We start from the raw sequence: 17015 nt of genomic DNA, 5'->3' as shown, positions 1-17015 counted from the left end.
TGACTTGAGCGTCGGATGGGTTTCCGCCGGATCAACCCCCGGCCTAGTTCACGTGTTCTATGATCGCAGGTATCTCAAGGTCATCAAGTTTGTGAGCCAGTGATCCACTCTGCTCTTCCAGCTCATCCTACTTCAACACTCTAAGGTGATCTAACTATAGCATCATCAGATGCAAAGTGTTAAAATGCTATATTTCAGGATGCAAAGTGGAATCAAGCTGTAAGATTACATACATAATCTTAATGTCATCACTATGACAATAAAGTTAAAGACAGTAACATTCAAATGCGATTTTATTGATGAAGCAAATCGAATATAAGTAACTGCAAATATGGAGGCGTTTTTTTTTTTTTTTTTTTTTACTTGGGCTCTATACGGCAACTTCCATCAATTTAATTGTATGAAAAAAATATGATTAAAATAATTCAGGTATTAAGATTACATATTAGAATTTTATATAATTCAGGTACAATAAGACATGCGATTTTAAATCAGATCTTATAAATTATAAAATATGAAAATTGCACAACTTGTCATCCATAGTCTTTCTAATACAATTTGAATCAGTGCATTCATAGTTCGTATTAGAAAATAATAATTGAAATAAATCCAAACATCGAAAATGCATAATCTTACCGTCAAAGGTAAAAACATAGATCAGATTGGCAAGTTTGGGTCAAATTCTCCATATTGGGCTTATTAAATAGTATAAGGATAAAATGTATGGGTCAAAAGAGATTTATTGGGCTCACCGACCCAATATACGTCAAAGACAAGTCCCTTTAGAAGCTCGCGGTTAACGAGCTAGCAAGCCTATCCGAACATGTTTGAGACAAATTAACGGGGTATGTGGCAAGCTGAACGAGAGCCATTAGAAACAGAAGACTCGGAGATACTTTTTCTAAATATATAAGGAAAATGTAAATTAGTATTAATAATGGAGCAATCAATGTAAACCTCGAACCTAATTAAGGCGAGTTAAATTAGGAAGCGGTTAGATTGATCTTCCTATATAAAGTCGTGTGATGAGTACGATTAAAGATACGATTTAAGATCAATAAAAATACGTTTATACTCTCTTCCAAAACTCTCTCTAACATTTATTATTCTCCGTTTGTTATTTCACCATCGCCGATCCAAGATTTGATGTCCGATGCACTTTCCGACGATCTAAAAGAAGAGTATAATTTTGAGTGATATCTTGAAGGTGTAGATTCTACACCACCAAAGCTTATAAAATTATGAAATATGAACATTGCACAACCGGTCATAGATGGTCTATGTAATACAATTTTAATAAGTGCAATCATGGTTCGTATAAAATAATAATCAAAATAAATCCAAGCAATGAAAATGCATAATCTTACCGTCAAAGGTAAAAAACATAGATTATTTTTACCAATTTAGCTCAATAGCCGGACAATCACAGGACGGTCAATGGTCAATGTTGACCGATGGCGATTTTTTTTCTTTAATGATTTATTGTCATAAATCTATTAACTAATACCCAAAATTAAACAAATCTTTGTTGGGACGTGATAAATGTCGTTCGAACTTTAATAATACCGTTACGACTTCAAACGTGATTTTGATCATTTTTAATTCCAGATTTTGCAAAACCCGAAAAATAGAATTTGTAGTATTATGAGTTAGTTTTCTAATCCAACTTGAATCACCAAAATTGGATGTCGGACGAGAAAGATATACATGAATCAATGGATACTGCCCACAACTTTGATGTATTGAGATATCTAAAATTCAAAATGTGACTCATTCATCCATAACTTTGTCACACGACATCCAATCTAGCGGATTTAAATTGGATTAGAAAGCTAACCCAAATGACTACAGTTTTCGTGTTTCAAATTTTGCCAAAACTAAAATAGAAATATGTCAAAATCAGGTTCGAAGTCGAAACGACATTAGTAAAATTGAAACGCCATTTAACATTTCAGTAAAATAATCCATGCTAAAACCCGAGAAAAATAAAATAGAGTAAAAAAAAAAAGGGCAAATTACCAAAACCCCCCTGAGGTAAGCCTAAATAACGAAAATCCCCCCCATGTTCTCGTAATTACGAAAACCCCCCTTGACTAACGGTTGACCGAATTTTTTTAACCGAAAACGTGAAATGTCTATTATATCCTTCTGTTAAATATGTAAAAAATAAAGGGCAAATTACCAACCCCCCCCTGAGGTAAGCCTAAATAACGAAAATCCCCCCTGGCATCCCTTTCAGTTGATGATTTATTGCTTTTATAAATTTATTTATTACTTTGTAATTTGTATTGATAATTTGATATTATAATTTTTTATTTTTTTATTTATATATTTTAATTGATTTTATTTATCCAGAGGAGTATTCATACGGATTTATGCTTTTAGCTTGAATGATGCATGGTTGTATTTCTCGAATTGTAAAATATTTAATTTTATATATAAAAAATAATTAAATTTTGAAATCTCATTCATTGATTTTTTTTAATCCAATAAAAATACATTGTACATTCATAATGATTGATTATATTTGGGTTTAATTTAAGAAAAATAAGTATTTTGCAGACACTTATATATTTTTTTATTTATATATTTTAATTGATTTTATTTATCCAGAGGAGTATTCATACGGATTTATGCTTTTAGCTTGAATGATGCATGGTTGTATTTCTCGAATTGTAAAATATTTAATTTTATATATAAAAAACAATTAAATTTTGAAATCTCATTCATTGATTTTTTTTAATCCAATAAAAATACATTGTACATTCATAATGATTGATTATATTTGGGTTTAATTTAAGAAAAATAAGTATTTTGCAGACACTTATATATTTTTTTATTTATATATTTTAATTGATTTTATTTATCCAGAGGAGTATTCATACGGATTTATGCTTTTAGCTTGAATGATGCATGGTTGTATTTCTCGAATTGTAAAATATTTAATTTTATATCTAAAAAATAATTAAATTTTGAAATCTCATTCATTGATTTTTTTTAATCCAATAAAAATACATTGTACATTCATAATGATTGATTATAGTTGGGTTGAATTTAAGAAAAATAAGTATTTTGTACATTCATAATGACCCCTCATTAAATAAAATGCTTACAATTACCCCCCTAAGGTTAATTTCGTGTACAAGGGCAAAATTGGTATTATCGGAGGAATATTCGGGAGAATCAAAAAGATTCTATCGAGTCTAACACCGTTAGAGCGATTTGTAAGACGTCTGCATACCTCAGGGGGGTTTTCGTAATTACGAGAACATGGGGGGGATTTTCGTTATTTAGGCTTACCTCAGGGGGGTTTTGGTAATTTGCCCAAAAAAAAAAAAGAAATTCAACAGAGATTTTACTGAACCCCTTAAAAAATGGCGTTACTGGGAGACGACGGCCGGGGATTCGAGTTGGCGCGGAAGCTGGAGAGCCACGGCGTGTGGCGGCCGTGGCTCGGCGACGCCCATTACTCCGCCTTCATTAATTCCCTCGCGTCCCCAGAAAAATGGGACGACTTCATGCGTGCAGACAAATCCAAAACTAAGGATCAGATCTATCTCCAGCTACGCGCACGCGCTCTCCTCTTCGATAAAGCTTCCGTTTCTCTCTTCACCCAATCGCCTCCCCCCGCCCCAGTTTCTAAGCTCAATCCTAATTGTAAGTAATTTAATTTTGTTTTTTTCTCTTTCAGTTTTTCTGTATGTTTTCGGCAATCGTTGATTGTGCTTGCTGAATTGGAATTCGATTTTGAGAAGAAATTAGGGTTTTCGAGTTTTGGGCATGTGATCGTGGTGTTAATTTTTCAAATTTGTATTTTGTTTTCAATTTTACTTAACCTCCCAAATTTCAATTTTTTTTTGGGGGTTTTAATTTGATCTTTGGTTGGCTTTTGCTTCTTAGTTTAGTGGGTATTACATTATGTAATGGTAGTCTGGTTTAGTTTAATCTATGTCCTCTTATTGTAGGTTGATTTGAATGCTCAAAAGCAATATTTTACCCTTCCAAGCTGAATTGATTTTTGTACTAAATCGACGTGTAAAATAATTACACGAAATATTTTAGTTATATACACTATTACAATTTAATGGCGCGTCGGTGTTTTCGGTTTCTTGTTTTCGGAACTCGCATGAATGTTTAATTTTTCCCTATCGTTTGATGTGTTGTTGATTCTTAGGGGTAGCGCTTCTTGCGTTATGCTGTACATTTGTACTGTTGGGGTAGGATTGCCCAATATACTAAGCCTCTACGTTTATCTTGTTCCATTTATTATGTATTTATATGTACGATCCTTTCTTGATATTCGTAGTTCCTATAAGTTAATAAACTTACGTTTTTTGGATAAGGCGTCGTCTTTGTCGTCTTTTTCTTTTCTCTATTTCTAATAACGGTCAAATTTTCCATCTTTAGAGTAAGTATTGATATGCATATATCGAGTAATCTCTATTTTCATATCTGTCCTTTCTATAATTTTCAGTTTATAAATAATCTTGTTTATCTTATTCTATTGTGTGCATATTATGAAAATCGGTCCAGATCTGGAATTGCACGGAGATGATGTCTATTTCACTTTCGAAGATGGTGCAAAGGATGTCGACCAACGCCAACCAGGCCTAGCTGCTTCAAATACTACGTCGTCAAAGGTTTTTAAATCTCATTTTATAAACTTATATTTCAACCTGATCTATCGCTTACGAAGATTTTGTATTCTGATACTTCTTCTGTAGTGAGATAAGAGAAACTAACAGGATAAAAGAAAAACTAAAACATGGGGGTAGAGAAACTTAGATGCAATTAGCCAACTCACCTATTTCTTTAGTGCAGGAAATTCAATTCCTTCTTAGAAAACTTTTAACAGCGAACGCACCTTGAAGTTTTTTAAGGACTGTTGCCCTGCTAAACTTTTTCAAAACGGGTTGTTCTCTCAATTGTTTTGTCGAATAAATATCACGTTACATTTATTAGTGTTCAATGCACAAGAATTTCTGCTTATCTGTATGGCAACTTGATATATGGTAGTTTACATATACATATATGATCATGTTTTACGGCAACAAATTGAGTGGACTAATGCTCTGAGATTAAATTGAAAGCTTCTGCTAGATGAGCTACATAGAATGAGTTTCCGTCTTGTTAATGAATAATTTTCCATTTCATTAACCTAGTAAACTTGATTTCTACTGAAGGTCAATACCTCTCTTCTAAACTTTATATATAAAACTGTCATAACAAATGGCTGTTTAATTTATAATTTACAGGGCTACTCCAAAACATCCGTTGGTGTTGGATCAAGATTTAATGAAATGGAAATGGATAAGGATAAGCTGGAAGAATTACCCGAAACATGGTACAGTCAGTTCTTTGAGAAATATAGAGCCAGCAAATCTTATAGATTGATTTTTGGAGATAGAGAATCAGAAAAACGGACACCCGAACAGATGTCTACTTATCTTCGAGTCCTCGAAAATCACAAAAGAAGGAGAGTAGCTTTTGTGGACAACACTTCAAATTTGCGGCCGAACTCATTGTCCGAGCTTGACGATATACCCCTTTTCCCCGAAACAATGTTTACTTTAAACTGTGTTCCCGATAGTGCAGTGCTGCAAACAAGCGGACTCGCAAACCATCAGAAACTACAATTTAATGGGGTTTTGGACAATTTACCTCAGATCATGACAAAGAGTACAATGATCAGTCCTATAATGATTGAAAGGCTTGGTATAAGGCCTGAGTTTCTGAACATGGAACAAACTCGTGGAAGGAGTGGAAGCATGAGAATTCGTGGTGAAGAACAAGCCACACAGATCTCGAAGAAAGTGGTGGCACGTTTGCTAACGAATGTGGGGTTTGAATCTTGTTCAGACTCGTCTTTAGAAGTTCTGCCGCAGCTTTTGAGCTGTCATATCGGTAAATTGGGGCGCACGTTGAAGCTCCTCTCTGATAGTTACCGAAAGCAGTGTTCGGCTAATGAGTTAGTGAAGATGTTCCTTCAAACTGCTGGTTATAGGTCAGTGATGCAACTCTCTGGAAATGTTTTTATTTGTTGGTCTTTACCGATTTGTGAATATAATTTGAACTCTAACATTGGATATTGAATATGTTTCTGCCTTTTTTCCCAGTAATAACATGGGGGCTCTAGTCCAAATTATAAAGGATAACACCAAGAATGGTGTACAACCAAATCAGCAGCAAGTACAGGCTATCCAAGCACAACTGCAAATGCAGCAGCAGCCTTCCATTCTGCCGTCGCAGCAGGTATATATATATATATATATATATATATATATATATATATATATATATATATATATATATATATATATATATATATATATATATATAGCATTTCTTCCATTTTCTTGCTCTACAGTCGTTCTATATGTGTTTTGGAGTTCACACGAAACTTTGAGTTTAAACTAATACTCTTGGCCCTCGTTTGTGAATTAGGATAAAGACTTGATAGACAACATAATCAAGGTTTGTCAAATATTTGGTGGTTAGGTTTCAAGTTCATGATAAGAAACAAAAAAAAAAGTCCTGGTTTTTAATTAAGCATATGAACAAGGATACTTAAACTCCGCCCCTATTATTTCACAATCCTATGAATGATAGTACCTAATAAAACTATTGCATAATCCCAAACACAATATATATTATCATGGACAATGCAATCCTAACCAATTCAATCATCAATCTTATCAAACCCCATCAACATTCAGAAACGAGGCCCCGAAATGCAGCCTTAACAATAGACTTATTTGAAAATGACTTATTTGCTCTTTTAAGCGTTTCTGATATTTCAACACACGCAATTTTTCGTTAATTTACTACTCGGTCATATTTCACAGATTCCGAGGCAAATAAATCCACAAATGCAGCAGCAAATGAACAATGCCCAGTATTTAGCCTTTCAACAACAGCAGCAGCAGTGGGAGAGAATGAGAAGGAGACAACAACAGCCAGCACCTCGTCCAGGCATGAACACGAACGTGAACATGAACATGAACATGAACACGAACACGAACGTGAACATGAACATGAACACGAACACGAACATGATCGATAAGGACAACAGGCCTTTAGTGCAAGTGAAGATGGAAAATCCGTCCGAATTTCCGCTCGATGCAAATGCATTTGCCGCAGTAAATTCCAGACATCCTCAGTTATTACAGATTCGCCACCAACAAGAACAACAGCTAGCTCAACAACAACTAGCTCAACAGGTTCAAGCCAACAACAACAACAACAACAACGTGTTTAGGCCAATGACTTCTCTTCAAATCCCACAAATTCTATCTCCGTAAGATTATTATTTTCGACCCTTATTTTTTTTTAATTTTTTTTTGAGTTATGTGTTTTATTTATTTATTTTTTGGCGCAGGAGCATGAGTATGCCGAGAGCACCACCTGTAAAGGTTGAAGGCTTTCAGGAGCTGATGGGTGGGGATTCTTCAATTAAGCACGATTCGGAGGAAAATAAGCTACTCTCTCCTCAAAAGTAGCGCGTATCTGTATGTATAAAAAAATCTAAATAGGTATACTCCTTGTGCCAACAGTCTGAAATCGAGTTATTGAATGCAATCCCTTCATAGTACATATTTATTAATTTTGGTATGCTTTTATATGTTCGTGCACGATAGATACATTTTCTGTAGATGAATGTTTCGAGAGATGTTTACATTACAATTTTTTTGGCTAATATGTTTGCGAATGCAGTTTTTGCTTTTCAAATAAGCCCGTTTTAAGCTATAATCCCAAAATTGTCTCTGCTTAAAGTTGCATTGAATATTATTTATTTATTTTTCTTTCTAAATTCCTTTAAGAATATTCAGAGTTATTTTACAAAAATAAGCTGAAAAAACTTTATTTTTGCAAACACATCAACTTATATATTTATGAAGCAATGAAATTTTCTGCGCTTGCCGAACAATAAAGAGTTCGAAGTAATATTTATTTTTCTAGGAACTATTTATATCATTCTTATTAATAATTTTCAAAATCAAATTTCAAATATCACTTACTTTTACTACTGGTAAAAATGTTAGCCTTTTACTATTTATTCATATGAAGCCAAGCCTCTCAAAATATCTAAAGGTTTAAATTCGATAATGACGTGTCAATGAATTTAAGAGCCAACTTGATGTGGGAATGGGTTCCATTACAATAAATATTGAGGGCAACTTGAGCTAATTCTTTGGTTCTATTTTCATTTTTAAATATTATATATATGAGTCGACTCAGCTAATTTTCATTTTCTTTGGTTCTTAGATATCCATTGACGAAGTGATCTAAATGAGTCGACTCGACTAATTTTTCCTTCACGCTCTAGATATAACTTACGACGAAGACGTCAACTATGTCAACTAAATAGTAGCACAATGTACATATATTCACTATAGAAGTTACACATTAGTTAGCGATACGAAACATCAAACATGACAATATCAAATGCAAATTATCTAACTTCAATTATTCCTTAAAATTGTCGAAAATAATTCGATTTTAATCAAGATGTTCATTGTATTAAATAAACTAATGTTACGCAGAAGGGTTTTATGATGGTTTTAACTTTTAATATATTTGGAGGTATTTGACGCAATTTCTACAAGTTGGGGTCTATTTGATAATGTTAAAGTTTAGAGAGAATCCAATGTCTAGGGCATAGTTTGAACGTGTATGAAGTATATTTAGCAAATTTATTTTCTTCCGTTCTGCAAAAAAAATACATACATGTTTTGAAAACCGGACTGCACTCCGGACAAGTTACTCGGTCACGCTTGCATCAGTTCAACCATTTTTTTTTTTTTTATAATTATTTATATTTTATTTTTATAGTAAATAAAACATATTTTCATCACACACATTAACACATTTTTAATTGAAACCATTTTTTTTTTATAATTATTTATATTTTATTTTTATAGTAAATAAAATATATTTTCATCACACACATTAACTCATTTTTAATTGAAATGTAAATCAAACGTACTTTTATTTTACACACACAATATATCAAAACACACATGACATCAAATCATTTCAAATATATTACTGAAAATATATTCTGAAATAACATGTCTTCCAATTTCAAAAAAAATGATTTTGATTTTTTGTTTTCAATTGAATAGTAAAAAAACGTTGTTTTAATCATTTTTTTTTTAATAAAACCATTTTGTTTGTTCATTAAAAAAGACAAGAATGCTGCTGTAATTGGTCAGGTGGCGCTGAATTCATAATTATTGTAAGCATGTACAATATTGTGTGCAGATGTATATTTTTTAATTTTTATTATATATATATATATATATATATATATATATATATATATATATATATATATATATATATATATATATATATATATATATATATATATATATATATATATATATATATATATATGTTATATATATAAAATAAAATAAATGGTAAATTACAACCACACCTGATGTATGGTCAAATTACAAAACACCCCTCATGTTTGAGTAATTACAACCACCCCTCAACTATAAATCTTCTTACATGTCCTTTTTGCGGTTTCAAATTTAGTGTAATCTTCTAGTTATATGTAATATTCTCAATTTTGGACCCATTTTATCCAATTCGGCTATTGAAGAATAGAATTGGAGAAGAAGAGAGAAATAATAATACGTAAGAGAAACCCCCATTATGTTTATGGGTTGATTTACATGGAATATATATAGAGAAATAATACGAGGTAATATAGTTTCACTAGGTAACTAAATCCTAACTAATCTAGGTAATCGAATCATAATATAATCCTAATATTCTATAATATCTAATAATATAATATACTCTAATATCCAACTCCATATTTTAAAGCAAGATGATCATAAGATATGTTTTTTTGGCTTGTATGTATCAAAAACTGTATTTTTGCAGAAAACGAGTAGAAACTAGAGCACATTCCACGGAATCCAGATGATTATGTGGAATTTGACACCATAAGGGTGGAGGTGTAAGAAGATTCATAGTTGAGGGATAAATGTAATTACCTAAACATGAGAAGTTTTTTCGTAATTTGACCATACCTCAGGGGTGTGGTTGTAATTTAACCCATAATAAATTACTATTTCATTCATTAAGCATCTGATTTCGTAGGACCGACTGTCCCCTCGAAAGTTATAATTTAATATTTTTCTAGTTTCCCACAATTAAAAGCTTATTCCCTAATTTACATATTTTCACGTTTCTTTCTCTCTCTAACTCTCTCTCTCTCTCTACACCACAGCCTGTCATAATCTTTAATTGATGCAATAACTTCATTATATAAACGCTGGACTCAGAACCACTAAATTTAATCATAACACTTCATCATCTTCCTCGTTCAAGCTTTTCTTCTTATCCATCAATGGCGGCCGCCAAAGAAGAACAGAAGCGCAGCCTGCACATAGTAATGTTTCCATGGCTAGCTTTCGGACACATAATCCCATACCTCGAACTCTCCAAACTCATTGCTCTAAAGGGCCACAAAATCTCTTTCATTTCAACCCCAAGAAATATCGACCGCCTCCCTAAAATCCCTCCAATTTTCGCTTCCTCCATTGACTTAGTCAAACTCCCACTCCCAAAACTCGACGAACTCCCTGAAAACGCAGAGGCAACAATGGACATCAATGGCGGACAAATGGACTTTCTCAAGAAAGCCTTCGACGGGCTCGAATCCGGGCTGACCCGTTTCCTGGAGGATTCGGATCCTGACTGGATCATCTACGATTTCGCTCCACACTGGCTGCCACCAATCGCGGCCCGACTCGGTGTTTCCCGGGCTTTTTTTCTTATAATCAACGCTTGGTTCCTAGCCTTCTTCGGGCCGGCCGACGCGATGATTAGCGGGTCGGATTACCGAACCAAACCCGAAGATTTCATGGTTCCCCCCAAATGGGTCAAGTTCGACACTAAAGTGGCTTACCGGCGCTACGAAGCTAATTGGATGGTCGGGACGGGTCAGAAGAACGATTCGGGTGTCTCGGATATCTACCGTAGCGGTAAAGTTATCGACGGGTCGGAAGCGATTCTTGTGAGACACTGCTGTGAATTTGAACCGCAGTGGTTAGCCCTACTCGAGGAGCTTTACCATAGCCCTATTGTTCCGCTCGGGTTAATGCCACCTCAAGTATTGCCAGATAGCAAAGATGAATCGGGTGAAGAAATATGGGTTTCGATTCGAATGTGGCTCGACGAGCAAAATAAAGGATCGGTGGTTTATGTGGCGTTAGGGAGTGAGGTGACGCCGAGTCAAGATCAACTAAGTGAGTTGGCTTATGGACTCGAGTTATCCGGGGTCCCTTTCTTTTGGGTTCTAAGGAAACCATCTGGGTCGACCACCGAGTCTGATGACTCGGTCGAGTTGCCAGATGGGTTTGAGGAGAGGGTTAAGGGTAGAGGGATCGTGTGGAGGAGTTGGGTGCCTCAGCTGAGGATACTGAGTCATGACTCGGTGGGTGGATTCTTGACTCATTGCGGTTGGAGTTCTATTGTGGAGGGACTTATGTTAGGTCTTCCTTTACTGACATTGCCGTTTTTGGTTGACCAAGGTTTGAATTCTAGGGTTGTTGCGGAAAAGGGAGTAGGGGTGGAAATACCGAGAAACGAGGAGGACGGATCCTACACGAGAGACTCGGTCGCCGACTCGGTGAAACTCGTGATGCTTGAAAATGAAGGGAAAAGGTTTAGTGAGAGGGCTAAAGAAATGGCTGAAATATTTGGTGATGTTGATCTCCATGGTAGATACATGGACAAGTTCATCGAGTTTCTCGAAAATCATAAGAGTTTGTCGTCGACGGATTAGTTCGTTAATTGCTTAGTTTATTACTATGGCATGTTGATGTATATGTTCGTCATGCGAATTTGTTTGGAGAGCCTCGCATGAAAGAGCATACTATCTATGAATAATTATAAGGTATTGTATGTATGTTTTTTTTTAATGTATCTATCTACCTAGCAAAGCCTGTGTTATTTGCTAACCCGACTTGCCTATCCTTTTAACTCGGCTTGGCATGGGTCGGGTTATCAGACAATTGTCGACCCGACCCGATCCAACTTACCTATCGATCAATTTGCTGAATAATGAAAACTATTATGGCTTGGCCATTGGGACTTTGTCGGCTGGAAAAAAGATTGTTTCATTGGTATTACTGATCATCTAATAATTTTAAAAAATATAAAAGATTCACAAAGATAATATGACATTTGATCCGGGCACGATTGCGCTAAGAATTTTTCTTTAGGCCCAAACGCCCACGAGGCTGCCACTAGCTCCATCATAGGAGTCTTGAGGTATAAGAAAAGACGGACTTTTCATTGTCATATTTTTCTTCCTATCTTCGAATACCCAACTGACTTGCTAATCGAAGTGTTAACGCCGGAAAACTCCTTCCGGTACTCTTTTTTTACAGGTCGTTTTGGCTTGACTTGGGCTTTTCTCTTCAGGCCTTCCTTAAACAGTTCCCCAATCCATTATATATTCTCATTTCTTTGTTCGAACCATTTAGGTCGAATCAATATTCTATTAACTTGTTTAAAATATTTTCAAAAGACATTCAAATTATCGGTAGAAACCTTCTCTTGCAAAAGCCTTAATTACCTTAAGAGTTTCTACTAAATTGCTATTATAAGTAAATATATGAAGACGAATAGAAATTAATCAATTATAAAAGAAAATAGCACGACCATATCTATAACATTGAATTTTAAGCTTTTGAATTTTGACTTCTTTTATATATTATTTTAATTTTTTAGTTTTGATTTTCAGTAAAACCATGCTATCATAATTTTATTAAATTAACATTTATATATTTATAATAAAATGTTATTATTAAAAAAGTCGGTTATCGGCTGGTTAAACTTGTCGATCTAACTCTATGGATCGATTAGTAATCGTTTATCAGCCATGAAAAATAGTTCAATAGTAGGTTGGCGGGTCGATAACACCTCCAATGCACAATCTTATTTTTAACACTATTTGGACAAGTCCGATTGGCCCAAGGCAGAAAAAATGAAAACAAAATCAAAAAATATTATGGATGTTTGTTTTCGTTTTCAAACCACTTTCCAACTTTTATACTATACATAAAATCGGGATTACGGGATTATGTTTGTTTATAATTTTCACTTGGAAATTCCTACTTTTCTTAAAATTTTCTCCAATAGAAATACACTATTCATACTTTTCCCACTTTTCAAACCTACAATTATACCTACTAACATATTTCTCTCTCCTCCAATTTTTCTCACATCTCATTAATAATAATAATAATAAAAATAATAATAATAATAATAATAATAATAATAATAATAATAATAATAATAATAACAATAATAATAATCATAATAATAATCATAATAACAATAATAATAATCATAATAATAATCATAATAATAATCATAATAATAATAATAATAATAATAATCATAATAATAATAATACTAATACTAATAATCATAATAATAATAATAATAATAATAATAATAATAATAATAATAATAATAATAATAATAATAATAATAATCACCATTATCATCATCAATCATTATATTACTTTCGTAGAGAAAACACAACACAACCAAATATATTCTCATTTCTACATCTATATAAAACTAAAACTACCACTTCATCCTAACATATTCTCAATTTCTACACAAAAACCAATTCATCTATCTTTTTCATCAAAAATTTTGAAAACTAGAAAATCTCATTAGAAAGATAACCAAACATCCAATATATATATATATATATATATATATATATATATATATATATATATATATATATATATATATATATATTTATACCAAATGAGTTTCTCAATGAAAAGTGATTAAAAGTCAAATGTATAGTAGATCATTTATTAAAGTATAATTCAATATTTTTATTAGAAACTTTCAAGTATGGGACATGTTTATCCTTTTCGAATCAAGTTATCTCACTTTAGTCTAATTTGCTAATTCAAATTGGGTTGTCCTACACCTACCATTCATCGTTTCACAACTAGTTATTTCTCCATGTTAAGTTGTAACCCGATCTAGTGGAAACTCGAGAAACAATCTTCTACCAAAGTCGAATATCGAATTCTCTTGCCACGTACACTTACTCCTGAGTTATAATGGTTATTTTACATATCTCGTTTTTTACATTAGTTTCAATAATTCAGGAAACAAATATGTTGAATTAACATCTCAACTAAAAGTTTAAGTTATTAGTGAAACGTATCATTCATTATTAATATCTCCAAGTAAATACATTGAGATTGACTGTTATTTTGTTCTTCAATAAATTCAAGCTAGTCTTATTGCACCTACCTGCCAACCTACCTACATCTAGCAATCAGTTGCCAAACTTCTTACCAACCACTTGAAGATAGGTGAAGCTTGGTAACTAATTTATTGTATGTAATTAAGACTATGTAGTTTTTTCTTTGTTGTAATGTAATACAACCTTCATAAATTAATAACATCGCTTAAATAATATTTTATTTCGGTTCAAATTCGGTAAAAAAAAAAATTAAATTATTAGTTCGATAATTTAATATTTCGTAAAATTAATAGAATTTTGTTAGTTCCGACTGTATTAATTTAAAGAGGTTTAGTTGTATATCTTACATTTGAAAACATTTAAAAGCAGTCGATTTGATTTTTTGTTTAATAGATATGTATATTTCCGAGATTGGAAGGAGTATTAAACATGTGATTTATTTTTTTTCCACCCTCAAATAAATTTAGGCAAAACTATAAAATTAAAATATCTGTTATTCAAAAAATTGGCCTCAGTGTCGGTGGTCACTTCTCCATTGGACACCTTGTATATTTCAAATATCTAAAACTTTGCATAAATAGCCAAAAATAAACAAAAAAGTACTAATAAGCCCAAATCCCTCACAACATATCATCATCTCATCAACTTTTTCTCCGAACTTGCCAAACCATCAATGGCGGCGGCCAAAGAAGAACACAAGAGCCTGCACATAGTAATGTTTCCATGGCTAGCTTTCGGACACATAATCCCATACCTCGAACTCTCCAAACTCATTGCTCTAAAGGGCCACAAAATCTCTTTCGTTTCCACTCCAAGAAACATCGATCGCCTCCCGAAATTGCCTCCGCATTTGTCTTCCTCCATTGAATTAGTCAAAATCCCACTCCCAAAACTCGACGAGCTCCCGGAAAACGCAGAGGCAACAATGGACATCAATGGCGGACAAATGGACTATCTCAAGATAGCCTTCGACGGGCTCGAATCCGGGTTGACCAGTTTCTTGGAGGATTCGGATCCGGATTGGATCATCTGCGATTTCGCTCCACACTGGCTTCCTCCAATCGCGGCCCGGCTTGGAATTTCTCGGGCCTTCTTCCTCATATTCAATGCTTGGTTTCTGGCCTTTTTCGGGCCTGGAGCCGAAGACATGATAAGCGGGTCGGATTATCGGACCAAGCGTGAAGATTACATGGTTCCGCCAAAGTGGGTCGAGTTCGAGACTGAGGTTGCTTATCGGGGCTTCGAAGCGAACTGGATGGTCGGGTCGGGTCGGAAGAACGGTTCGGGGTATTCGGATATTTACCGGGTCGGAAAAGTGATAGTTGGCTGTGAAGCGATTCTCGCGAGACACTGCCACGAGTTCGAACCGGATTGGTTGACTCTACTCGAGGAGCTTCACCGTAGGCCCGTGTTTCCACTTGGGCTAATGCCACCTCAACTACCACAAGATGGTAATAAAGATGACTCGGATGGAGAAATTTGGGTTTCGATTAAAAAATGGCTCGACGGTCAGAATAAAGGATCGGTGGTTTACGTGGCGTTAGGGAGTGAGGTGATACCGAGTCAAGATCAACTCAGTGAGTTGGCTCATGGGCTCGAGTTATCTGGAGTCCCTTTCTTTTGGGTTCTAAGGAAACCATCTGGGTTGACCGAGTCTGATGACTCGGTCGAGTTGCCAGATGGGTTTGAGGAGAGGGTAAATGGTCGAGGGATCGTGTGGAGGAGTTGGGTGCCTCAGCTGAAAATACTGAGTCATGACTCGGTGGGTGGGTTCTTGACTCACTGCGGGTGGAGTTCTATTGTTGAAGGATTGATGTTTGGTCATCCGTTGATAACTTTGCCGTTTTTGGTTGACCAAGGTTTGAATTCTAGGGTTATTGCCGAAAAGCAAGTAGGGGTCGAAATTCCAAGAAACGAGGAAAACGGGTCGTACACAAGTAACTCGGTAGCTGACTCGGTGAAGCTCGTGATGCTGGAAAATGATGGGAAGAGGTTTCGAGAGAGAGCTAAAGAATTTGGTGCCATATTTGGTGATACGGAATTACACGGTCGATATATAGACAAATTCATTGAGTTCCTAGAACATCATAGAAATATGTCTACAAACACATTAGTTTCTTAATTTGGTCATTGTTTGATAATTGTTATGTTCGGCAACTCACAGCCACCCTTCTAAGATATGGTCAAATTACGAAAAAATTCCTCTTGTTTGAGTAATTACAGCCGCCCCCTTCTTTAAAATATTTTTACATGAAATTTATGTAATTCGATTATTTACCGAACCAAATCGCATATTTAGTTCGGTAAAATGTATGAAATATTGGCGTACCGAAATTTCGGTTCGATTTTTACCGATTTAACATCCCTAAATTTAACTCAAGAGTGGTATTTTCATACGATAATACATAGTTGAGGGGGTGGATGTAATTACCCAAACAGGAGGGGGTTTTCGTAATTTAACCATAAGTCAGGGGTCTCCGTAATTGCCCTTGTTATGGTATAGAGAGAGCTACAAAAATGGCTACAATATTTGGTGATGTGGAATTCCTATATTTCTTAATACGGGAATTTTCGTAATTTAGGCATATCTCAAGGGTTTGTTCGTAACTTACCCTTATAAATTTGAAAACATTTGCATGCATCCAACATCAAAAATATTATACCAGAATGCAAAGAGAAAAACTAGTAAAATTCATAAAGAACCTCAATTTTAGAGTCTATCCAATGTAGAACTTCCTTAATT

At 34.3% G+C, this 17015-nt stretch overlaps 3 protein-coding genes across 4 annotated transcripts; all 3 read left to right on the top strand.

Moving 5' to 3' along the window:
• Nucleotides 1-3326: 3326 nt before the first annotated feature.
• LOC105965134 (transcription initiation factor TFIID subunit) lies at nt 3327-7728 on the top strand. Of its 2 annotated transcripts, XM_088822481.1 has the most exons (7): nt 3327-3657; nt 4534-4640; nt 5256-6004; nt 6117-6252; nt 6846-7005; nt 7042-7297; nt 7379-7728. In XM_088822481.1, exons 1-7 carry the CDS (start codon nt 3375-3377, stop codon nt 7497-7499), a joined length of 1812 nt encoding a protein of 603 aa, XP_088678607.1. In that variant the 5' UTR covers nt 3327-3374; the 3' UTR covers nt 7500-7728. The 2 variants fall into 2 exon arrangements, with proteins under 2 accessions (XP_088678607.1, XP_012845108.2); XM_012989654.2 differs by having other exon boundaries at nt 6846-7297.
• Nucleotides 7729-10185: 2457 nt separating this feature from the next.
• LOC105971084 (putative UDP-rhamnose:rhamnosyltransferase 1) lies at nt 10186-11966 on the top strand. The gene has a single exon (XM_012995932.2). The coding sequence runs from the start codon at nt 10370-10372 to the stop codon at nt 11807-11809; it is 1440 nt and encodes a 479-aa protein (XP_012851386.2). The 5' UTR covers nt 10186-10369; the 3' UTR covers nt 11810-11966.
• Nucleotides 11967-14732: 2766 nt separating this feature from the next.
• LOC105965207 (putative UDP-rhamnose:rhamnosyltransferase 1) lies at nt 14733-16489 on the top strand. Its single transcript, XM_012989736.2, has one exon. It carries the CDS (start codon nt 14946-14948, stop codon nt 16392-16394), a length of 1449 nt encoding a protein of 482 aa, XP_012845190.2. The 5' UTR covers nt 14733-14945; the 3' UTR covers nt 16395-16489.
• The last annotated feature ends 526 nt before the right edge of the window (nt 16490-17015 follow it).

The sequence above is a fragment of the Erythranthe guttata genome, chromosome 8 (genome assembly GCF_056151865.1).
Source record: "Erythranthe guttata isolate IM_541 chromosome 8, IM_541, whole genome shotgun sequence".
Classification (NCBI taxonomy): domain Eukaryota; kingdom Viridiplantae; phylum Streptophyta; class Magnoliopsida; order Lamiales; family Phrymaceae; genus Erythranthe; species Erythranthe guttata.
Note: the sequence above shows the minus strand (reverse complement) of the source record. Positions and strands in the feature narration are given on the sequence as shown.